Here is a 10,252-nt window from a genome sequence, read left to right on the forward strand (position 1 = left end):
AATAACAACCTCCATTATAATAAACATATGCATAGGTATTCTTGTACATTATCTTTACTATATGTGCACCTGACTCACTATTTGGTTGATATCCATCATACACTGGACCAATTGCATTTCCCTCATAAAATTTTAAGTAACGTTCTCCTTCAATAACTAATTGAGAAGTTAAAAAGAACTTAATGTATGATGATGAAAAGTATGCTCCAGCACATATCCCTAAGAACTTTCCCCCATTGAAAACAAACGACTTAATCAGTTCAATTCCATCAATCTGAAGTTTATCAAGATAAGGTAAATCCTCACCTCCTGGTATGACTAACAAATCAGTACTTTCAATCCATTTGTTCGTCTTAATTTCTGAAGAAGAAATTTTAAAAACATTAGCACAAGGAAAAAATGATGAAACAATTGAATTGTGTTATGAACACAAAGAACGGATGTTCCAATGTCATTATACACTCTGATAGTGTTAATCATCAAAATGAAATAAATAAAAATAAAGATTATTAATAATAATGTGATTAAAAATATGAAAAAATATGTTTCAAAAAGACTTTTCTTCTCATTTCAAATTCACTTTTCTGATGTTCTTTAAGCATTTTACCACACCATTCTATGTCCAACTCAAAATGAGGACCAGAAAGAATAACTTTTCCTTTACCAATAGTGTCAAAGAACAAAGCATTCATTCCATTTTGATATTTTGCAAGAAAATGATTCTCTTTGTATTGATTTAAATTGTCAACAAATGAACATCCTCCATTATAATAAAGTTCTACTTTTTGATTATTTTGATAATAAATAGGAATTATGACAGCTCCTTGTTCAGAGTATTCTTCAAATCCTTGGTATATTGGTCCATGTGCAATACCATTGAAAAGTTTTAATGTTCTTTCTTCACATAGACTTAATTCATTTGGAATATCTTTATTAAATTCAATAAATGATGATGCAAAATATGCCCCTGCACAAATTCCAAGATACTTTCCACCATTATTAATAAATTCTTTCAATAATTTGACTCCTATCCCATTAAGTTTTTTGTGAAATGGACGATCAGCACCACCTGGCATAACAAATAAATCAGTTTCAGAAATCCATTTACCTTCAATTAATTCATCAGCATATATTTTTCTTATTCTAGCTTCTTGGTATTGAGAATGAAGCATTTTCATTGAATAATGAACACAAACATTAATAGTTCCTTCATCAGCATAAATAACTATAGATTTTATTGTCATAAGAAATGTTAATCTCTTTAATCATCCAAGTTCTTTTATACTTTATCTTTATTACTTTTTAACTTAATAATCTGCGAAAATAATTCAATTTAAAACTTCATGAAGAACTGAAAGTAACTTTTCTGCAATTTGGTGATGTGCTTCTGATGTGAAATGAACACCATCTTCTCCAACACTCATCCCATCTAAATCAACAAACCCATCTATTATTTCTTGCTTTTTCCATAATTCAACAACAGTTTTTAATTGATGAACAAATTTCAATGATTCTTCAATCACTGGATTTACTGTAGATTTCCAACTTTCAAATGTACAATATTGAAGTGGTGGTGGAATTAAAACAATTATTTTTGTTTGTTTTTGAACTTTTTCGATATATTGTTGTAATACATCAATAACTTGTTGTGAAGTTGCTTTTGAAAGAATATCATTAATACATAATGAAATAATTAATACTTTGTTTGTTGAAAATGGATTGGAGGTAATCTTTAATAAGAATTGATCATATTCTTTTAACCCATTAGTAATACCAAATGGTATGTTTTCATATTTTAATGAACGAGCAGGTTTTCCATCAACAATACAATTGACTTTTGTAAATTCTTTTTTCAATTGTTCAATTACAATATTAGAAAATCTGTCTTTGGAAGAATAACGTTTATAAGTCACAGCTTCAATACCATAAAGATTTGAATCTCCATAAAAGAATATTGAAAGTTCATTCATTAATAAAATTGTTTTTATTAGATTTAAAACTAAATTAAAAATAACAAATTATTTATTTCTGATAATAACAAGATTTTAATTGAGGAAGTGATAATACCATTCAGTGTTAATAAACTCACTTTCTTTTGATCTTTTGGAATAGAAATTCTTTATAAAATCTTTTTGAATCATTTCACTATTAATTTTACTTTCATTAAACACCAGAGTATAAACTACACTGGATTAATTATTTCAAATACTGATAATGAAGATAAAGTGAGTCAAGACAAGGTGGTAATTCTACATTCTGAGTAACACAATTTTCAATGTGAAGTTCCTTAACATTAATATAATTTAAATCCTTAAATGATATATGATTTTGTGATAAACCAAAACATGATACAGTTAATGAAGTCAAAGAAGTAGGAAGTAATATTAGATATGAAACTAATCCTAATATTTTTAAACTACAAAGACATGAACAATGATATATATTATGTTCTTTTAAAGAAACATTTAATACTAATTGTGTAACTGGTAATTTCTTTGGAAGAGAATTAGAATAACATTGTAAAAATTTTAATGAATTAGGATAAAATGATTCAATACTAACATTTTTAAGAATTTTGTTTATGTGTAATACTTTTAAATTTGTTAATGAACAAAGACTATTACATGTGTTACATGACAAAGACAAATATGTTAACATTGGACATAATGAAATTGGAAATAGTTTATTTGAACATAAAGAAAGTCGAAATAATTGCGAATAATTAGAAATTTGAATAAAATCAGTGATTGTTATGCTGTTAAATTATTAGGAAAAGATACATCTTGAATATTTTTTCCTTGAAGATATAATTCATTAAGAGAAGATATTTTATAGAAATATTTTGATTCTAGATGTGTTAGACTTATTGGTGGATTAAAATAAATTGAAGAATTTGTTGATTTGATTGATTTTATGAATGTATATGAACTAAAATCCATTTTAATCTTCTTTTTACTAAATCCATTTATTTTAATATGCTCAGGATAATATTGAATTAATATTTCATTGTTAAATCCTTTTTCTGTTATTTCAAACTCATTAATTAATCGTTTATTATGAATAATAACACTATTAGACATTTACTATAACATTCTTTGTAACAAAATGTAATTCTTTTGAGAAGTTCTTTATTTTTGATGACTGATTCTAATATTTCTTGTTTATCAAACTCAATAACTACTTTCTTAATATTAAATCGATCAATGTGATTAATAAAATTTGTATCAACAAATCCTTCCATTAAAACATAACCTTTTTCAAAACGATGATATCTATTTCTAATAAAATCATTAACACTTAAGTGATTTTTAATAATAAGTGATAGACTTGTTAAAGATATAAATTCTGAAAGATCAAAAGAGAATTTAGGATTTTTTAATGACAATAAAGCAGTTCTTTCTTTCAAATAATTATTTTTTAATATTGTAGATTCTGGACTAATAACAGGAAGTTGAATTAATTTAATTTGTGAAGAAATTAAAAGAAGAAATTGAATTGTTTGTTCTGTAAACTAGATTGTTTCTAGATGAGGAAATAATTTCATTTCTTTTACAAATGATTTTTGGAGTTGAAAATTACATTCTTTAGTATGAAAATATTCATTAGCTTTCTCAACTGAATATGATGGATTGATATGTAATAATTGAAGTGAATCTTTACATTTTTTATTTATTAATGTAAACAATTCAGCTATTCTTATGCCACTAAAATATAATACAATATTTGAGAGATAAATCTCTTCAAATTGTATCTTTTTTTAATCATAATAAATGATTGATTTAAGATTAATTTGTTAACACCTTTTTGAAAAGAATTAGATTTTTGGCTTTTCATTTCTGTTTAACACTAATCTTCTTTTTTTGTTTATTTAGAATTCATGTGTGGGAGAAGTCCTTCATTCCTTAACAAATTTCTTGAAATTAAATCAGCTAGTCGAATAGGCTCTGGGATTTTATGTAAACAACATTCTTTACATATAATTACTGCGGTTGAAAGTGAAACTTTATGCCCACAACTAACAACAATTGGATTTATACTACCACCTCTACTTCTTATAACCCCACACAACACTTCTCCACTTGAAGTACTAATTGTCGTTGATTCACCTGCTTTGATTTGTGAAGTAACTATGTTAATCTCCTTCTTTCCTATCCCATCAACACATAATACAGTCTACATTGTTAGAGTTATTTGGTGAATAAAACTCAAAAATTACAAACCTTTGCAACACCAATTGACGGTATATCACAACAAATTCCAACATGAGTTGCAGAACCAAATCTTCGAGGATGATAATATCCATTCCCATCAACAAGAACAACTTCTGGATATAACTCAGGATACTTTTCTTTACAACTGTTTAGTAGTTCATGATAAACTTCTACTTCTCTAAACCCAAGAAATCCTGAAATATAAGGAACCGTAATTATTTTACGACATGTTAATGTTAATAACTCTTTTCCAGAAGGATATTCACAAATAACTAAACAACCAATTGCAAGGTCTGGGTGATTTGTTGAAAAAGATATATCTAATCCCTAATCATTAATAATTTTATCATACCAACTAATAACCATCTAGTCATAAACAAAAAATAAACAAACCCCAACATGTCGTAGTGTGTCTAAAGTCCATTCATGTGAGTCTTCAAGTATTACATCTTTAGAATGTAAAATTTGATACTTTTCCCATTGTTTTTCCATTAATTATTGTTTTTAAGTTTAAACTCACTAAAAATATAATAACAAGAAAATAAAAATCAATTTGTTGTGTTTTTGGTTATCCATGGATGAGCCAAACACTCTGTAAAAGTCATTCTTTTAGAAGGGTCATACTGAATTAATTTGTTAATAAAATCTTTGCAATCACCCGTAAGATAACTCGGAAAAGAATACTTAACATTTCTAACCTTTTTCATAACTTCATCACGAGTAGCAGATTGGAATGGTGGTTCACCAGTACATAGTTCAAATGTTAAAACCCCTAAACACCATTGGTCAATTGATCCGTCATAATATTTTTCTTGTACAATTTCAGGAGATAAATAATCTAATGTACCACAATAGGTATTTCTTTTAGTATTTGTATGAACAGACCACCCAAAATCAGCTAATTTAACCTGATCGTTGTGATCTATCATAATATTTTCTGGTTTTAAATCACGATGGATACAGTTCATCTCTTGGCAATACTTCAGGGCTTCAGTTGTTGCTTTTATATATCGGGCAGCTCTCTTTTCATCAAAACGACCAGCTTTTTGTAACAATCCATATAACTCACCTTTCTTACAATACTCAAGAACAAGAAACCACCTATTTTCGTCTTCAAAAAACCCAAATAATTTAAGAATATTAGGGTGGTTAAGATGAGATTGCAACTCAATTTCTCTTTTCATTTGAATCCCCATCCCACATTTTTGCAACTGTCTTTTAAAAACAACTTTTAATGCACACACATAATCACTAAAGAATTAACTCCTTCTTGTTGAATAAACTAATATTCTAAACAAACTATTTTTTGTATTTTACAAGATAAACATTTCCAAATTTGCCTTGGCCAAGTGGTTTTCCAACATCAAACATTTCTAGTGATAGTTGACCTGGCTTTCTTTCTTCAACTTTTTTTGGTTTACTTTCGATTTCCTTTTTAAGAGGGGACTTTGCTGGTAATTGGGCAAATCTACGGGGGACAGCCATAGGTTTGGTAGGAATATATTGTTGAGACTTAGATGGAATAGCAGCCTTAGAGGTGAAACTGAACATACTAAACGATCCTGAGATTTTTTCTTTTATATTTGAAAGAAATTATTAATTATTTATTAATAAACTAAATTAAATTTAAATTCAAAATGGGTTATTAATCTTTATTTTTATCTCACATTTTCTGATGGTTGAAAGGAACCAATAACGACTAAGACTCCTTATTAAATAAAACTTAAAAATTTTACTTTATTTTTAAAAAAATGGAAAGTAGTTTTAAAAAATTATTTGATGAACTAGGAGGAATGACTTCTTCACAATTTGAAATTACTGATAAAGCTGAAGAATCAACTAAAATACTACTTGATTTTATTGCTAAAACTGAAACTGTAGAAAAATTATTTCACTATATCGAAATTCATCGAGTTATATATGATATATTATATCCAATGACTATGACATTAAGTTCTAAACAAAACCAATATGAAAAAAGTGAATTACTTAAAAAGGTTTTAAAAATTATTTATGCTTACATCAAATCACTTCATAAAATTGATTTTACTAATGGGGTGTTAAGTTTTAATAATAAACCTCTTTTCCCACAACAAGTATTTTCAACGTTTAGTATTATTATATCAACTGAAATTGGCTCAATTTCTATAATACCAAGAAATAGTGAAATTGTATTTAACATAATTGAACATATAGTATTACACACAACACCATCAGTATTGAGCAATATAATACAAACAAATATCTTAAATATTGTTTCAATTATTCTTTCATCTGATAAGTTAAAAAATGAATTAAGAGAAAGTGCATTATCACTATTAATTTCTTGTTGTTATTTATGTTTTGATTCATTTGTTGAGCCAATAGGAATAAATAAAAAACATTCTTCATCAAAACTTGCTCTTCTTCTTGACCAAGAGAAAAAAAGAAAACACGAACTTGATACTAAACTTAATAAAAGGAGTGTACGGTTTCAAGTAAATTCTAGTAAACTTGGATCTTCTCAACCTTTACTTCAAGTACCAAATACACAAATAGCAATAGGAGAAAAAGTTTATAATTCAAAAACAATGAAAGGAGTCTCAAGTTCATTAAATTATGAAGTTTCTAAAATACTACTTTCTATTATTGAAAAGAATTCAAAGAAGATAACAAACATCCTCTTCAAAACAGATGACTCAAACTTAAAAGAACGAAGTTTTATTATTGTTGGAATTATATTAAAATTAGATAAAGAATTAAAACAAATTCAATATTATGATGTCCAATATGCTAATAGTATTCTTGAATCTATTTCTTTTTGGTATGGTAATAATGATTGTCGTTGCTTAGATTATTTAACTGTTAGAATTTGTTTATGGGTTCTATATCAACTTTTATGTCAAATAAAAACAATAATTGAAATGGAAATGATTCGGATTAATGAAACACTAACAATTAATGGCAAAACGTTATATGAAGACATTTTAAATTGTGGAATCTTTGATACTTATCAAAACATTATTCAAAACTTTATTCCTGATAAAGCACCAAATGATATTTTAACAAAAACATTCTATGGAATTAAAAAATGTTTTGAGCTTAATACATTATGTGGGTTCGAAGAAACTAGAAACTCAGATTTTTTACAGTCTTTATGTTTCGAAAAGTGTTGTAATACAATGACTTATTTCTTTTCTTGTTTGATGGTTGATGAATTTACAGATACTAATTGTGTTGAAATCACTCGTCTTATATTTGAAAAGATGAGAGAAGAAAATGAAGTTCCTTGCTTTTACAGAATTGAAACACTTGACCTTTTTGTACGTGTATTAAACCAGAAAACAAAGTATGAAACTAATGATGAAGTTAAAAAATTATTACATTTCATTGACTCAGTAATCAAAAAATTCAATGATGACATTATTATTAATAATATAATTCTTCTCAACTTACTCTTTCCTTCTTATGCCAGCTTACATTCTCATCTTCCCTTCAGAAGATATTCCACAAAAAAGTTTTTCAAAGAAACTTCTAACCCTCAATCACCAAGTAATCACAACAAAACTCAAATAGATGAGAATACTCAACAAAAAACAGAACTTCATAAACCAAACGAAGCAAATGAAAATAAACTAATAAGAAGAAGAAAATTAGTTGAAGTAGTTGATGATAACGAAGATCTTGATGATATCTTTGGTGATAATGAAAAGGAAGAAGAAGAGATAATTGATCTTGATACTCCAACATTTAAAAATTCAACTACAAAAGACCCAATGACTGAGGCTAAAACAGAAGAGTATCAGGCAAAACGAAAACTTGATAATTAATTGTTTGGATAAACAATAATTCAATGAGTTTTAAAAATGACATTTTAGTGAATAACTTTATTTTATTATGAAGACGAATTCATGTTCCGTGTTTTTCTTCTAAAACGACTTGGTTCTAGTAGTTCTGCATTTTCATCTTTTAAACTCTCATCATCTTCCTGTTCTTCTTGTGTTGTATATTTTCTTTTAACAGGATAATCATCTCCATCATCAGTACCAAAATATTCTTCGTAGTCATCTTCTTTTTCTTCAATTTTTGTTTGTTTCCGTTTTCTTGTTGGCATAGTAATTTTTTTTGTTTTTCTTCTTCTTGGACGGATAAATGTATCTGGGTTACTTTCTTCTTCACTTTCTTCTTCTTCTTCTTGTAATTGTTCTTCCAAACGTTGTTCAAATTCTTGTTCTTCTTCATAAATTTGAGACTCTTCTTCATTCATTTGTTTAGATTTGTTCTTTGTTTTTCTTCTTTTTGGACGTGGTTTAGGTTCAATTTCTTCTTCATCTTCTTCTTTTAGAGACAATTCATAGTCTGTTGTAATAAAATTATGTCTGAGATTTCGCTTTGGTATATCTTGAATTTCCTCACTTTCTTGTGAAGGCTCTTTCACTTCTTTGACTTCTTGCTGTCTTATTTCTGTATTTACTTTTTTTGTTTTTCTTTGTTTAGTTGAAGAACTCGGAATTATTATTTCTTTAAAACTCTCTAATTGAGTATTTAAATCAGCCAGTAAATCAGTATTAACAACAGCTCTACATGTCTCTAATGTTGGCTTTAATTCTTCAGCTATTTCAATTGCACATTCTCCAATAGGTGAATTTGGTCCATTATAAGTCACTGCATTTCTAATTAACTTGAATATTTCCCATTCAACTTGGTCATAAGTACGATAATAATTATCATTTATAAGACGTTGCAATATTAAATTAAAGTCAATAGGAAATGGACATGTTGGAATATAATTTGGATACATCCTAATATCAACTGGTGTCTTAAATATTTGATAGTCTTCATTATCCACAATCTCTCTTAATTTATTAATAAGGGTTTCTCTTATTACATCTACAAAGTCATCAGATCGGTGTTCAATATAGTCACTATCAATTTCATTAATACTAACATCAATACTTCCATTTGATGAGATTAATTTAATTCCTTTATATTTCATGAGTATTGAATTGTCAAAATCAATTCGATAAGATGAACCTCCACAATTGACTCTTTTGTGAGGTTGTCCCTCAATACATTGAATGTTATAGTCAATAAATTCTTTTAAAAATATAAATTGATTTCTTGATTGAGTAAAAACAATATTATTGATAATAACATCTTCTTTTTCTACTTTTAAATCTACAGAGACAAATACCTCGTTCTGAATATCATCATAATAAATTTTCATAAAAGTAATTTGACAACTAATCCATCCTTCTGTCCCTATATAATGTAAGTTATCTGTTCCTGTTATATTTGTTGAAATATCTTTTAGATATTCTTCATGAAAACTAGGGACATAGTAAACATGATCGCCAATGTTTGGAAAATATACTTTTCTCTTCTTTGTACAAGTCATGTCATATTCTCCAACAACCTTATTAATCCAGTGTGGATATGACGTATATATTTCTTTTAATAATTCAGTGTATGTTTCTTCTATAACCATAGAATTAATTGATTGTCGTTGTCCACGTTTTGTGGATTTTTTTTCTTTTTCTTCGGGTTGACTACTCTCTAATTCTTCAAATAATTCTTCTTCTTCTTCTTCATCTAAAGAAGATGATTCCAAAGAAGATGATTCATTAACTTCAATAGAACCGTCATCAACAATTGGTATTCCTGGAGCTTCTTCTGTTCCATTATCTGGAATAACAATACCCATTCTACTTGCTGCGTTTCGAGTTAAATGTTGTTGAGTAATATCTATATCTTCATCAACATCAAATACAGCATCATCTGCTTCTCCAGGAGTGTCTTCAAGCATTGTGTTTTGTTCATTTGGTTCGATGGTAACAGAAACACGTGGAATAATTGCCTCTTCAGGGTTACCTCTAAAATCATATGTTTCAGGTGTAAATCGATTTTCTGTGCATTGAAGTAATAATTTATTGTTTGTGTTCAATATTTGTTGAATAGAAGAATACGGGGTAAAAGTAAAATCACACACATTACCACAAGGTACTAAATGAGGTGCTACTTTAAACTTTTCATCAATACAATTACCAGCACCGTCATATAAT

The 10,252-nt window shown here is 27.5% G+C and overlaps 8 protein-coding genes across 8 annotated transcripts in view, besides 7 other annotated features; 1 reads left to right on the forward strand and 7 right to left on the reverse strand.

Moving 5' to 3' along the window:
• Positions 1-487: 487 nt before the first annotated feature.
• Positions 488-544: a sequence feature (AT_rich).
• Positions 525-1,244, reverse strand: EDI_130130 (uncharacterized protein; the record flags this gene model as incomplete). Its single annotated transcript, XM_001734945.1, has 1 exon — positions 525-1,244. The coding sequence occupies one exon, from the start codon at positions 1,242-1,244 to the stop codon at positions 525-527; it is 720 nt and encodes a 239-aa protein (XP_001734997.1).
• An 84-nt stretch (positions 1,245-1,328) lies between these two features.
• Positions 1,329-1,970, reverse strand: EDI_130140 (uncharacterized protein; the record flags this gene model as incomplete). The annotated part of the gene is made up of 1 exon (XM_001734946.1): positions 1,329-1,970. The coding sequence occupies one exon, from the start codon at positions 1,968-1,970 to the stop codon at positions 1,329-1,331; it is 642 nt and encodes a 213-aa protein (XP_001734998.1).
• Positions 1,969-2,028: a sequence feature (AT_rich).
• A 17-nt stretch (positions 2,029-2,045) lies between these two features.
• Positions 2,046-2,658, reverse strand: EDI_130150 (uncharacterized protein; the record flags this gene model as incomplete). The annotated part of the gene is made up of 2 exons (XM_001734947.1): positions 2,046-2,100; positions 2,210-2,658. 2 exons carry the CDS (start codon positions 2,656-2,658, stop codon positions 2,046-2,048), a joined length of 504 nt encoding a protein of 167 aa, XP_001734999.1.
• Positions 2,659-2,750: 92 nt separating this feature from the next.
• Positions 2,751-3,603, reverse strand: EDI_130160 (uncharacterized protein; the record flags this gene model as incomplete). The annotated part of the gene is made up of 3 exons (XM_001734948.1): positions 2,751-3,022; positions 3,085-3,511; positions 3,580-3,603. 3 exons carry the CDS (start codon positions 3,601-3,603, stop codon positions 2,751-2,753), a joined length of 723 nt encoding a protein of 240 aa, XP_001735000.1.
• Positions 3,405-3,425: a sequence feature (AT_rich).
• Positions 3,604-3,864: 261 nt separating the features above from the next.
• EDI_130170 (endonuclease V, putative) lies at positions 3,865-4,703 on the reverse strand (the record flags this gene model as incomplete). Its single annotated transcript, XM_001734949.1, has 3 exons — positions 3,865-4,173; positions 4,221-4,538; positions 4,605-4,703. 3 exons carry the CDS (start codon positions 4,701-4,703, stop codon positions 3,865-3,867), a joined length of 726 nt encoding a protein of 241 aa, XP_001735001.1.
• A 56-nt stretch (positions 4,704-4,759) lies between these two features.
• Positions 4,760-5,762, reverse strand: EDI_130180 (serine/threonine protein kinase, putative; the record flags this gene model as incomplete). Its single annotated transcript, XM_001734950.1, has 2 exons — positions 4,760-5,462; positions 5,512-5,762. The coding sequence occupies 2 exons, from the start codon at positions 5,760-5,762 to the stop codon at positions 4,760-4,762; spliced, it is 954 nt and encodes a 317-aa protein (XP_001735002.1).
• A 16-nt stretch (positions 5,763-5,778) lies between these two features.
• Positions 5,779-5,844: a sequence feature (AT_rich).
• A 76-nt stretch (positions 5,845-5,920) lies between these two features.
• Positions 5,921-5,964: a sequence feature (AT_rich).
• On the forward strand, positions 5,963-8,020 carry EDI_130190 (uncharacterized protein; the record flags this gene model as incomplete). Its single annotated transcript, XM_001734951.1, has 1 exon — positions 5,963-8,020. One exon carries the CDS (start codon positions 5,963-5,965, stop codon positions 8,018-8,020), a length of 2,058 nt encoding a protein of 685 aa, XP_001735003.1.
• Positions 7,613-7,633: a sequence feature (AT_rich).
• A 65-nt stretch (positions 8,021-8,085) lies between the features above and the next one.
• EDI_130200 (WD-repeat protein, putative) overlaps positions 8,086-10,252 on the reverse strand; it is a gene marked incomplete at both ends in the record, with an annotated part of 3,342 nt that continues 1,175 nt past the window's right edge. Inside the window, one exon of the mRNA XM_001733221.1 lies at positions 8,086-10,252. This exon is cut by the window's right edge and continues 1,175 nt beyond it. Within this exon, the coding sequence (XP_001733273.1) occupies positions 8,086-10,252 (2,167 nt within the window).
• Positions 8,359-8,387: a microsatellite.

This window comes from Entamoeba dispar, genomic scaffold (genome assembly GCF_000209125.1).
Source record: "Entamoeba dispar SAW760 scf_1105229458835 genomic scaffold, whole genome shotgun sequence".
NCBI lineage: Eukaryota > Evosea > Mastigamoebida > Endamoebidae > Entamoeba > Entamoeba dispar.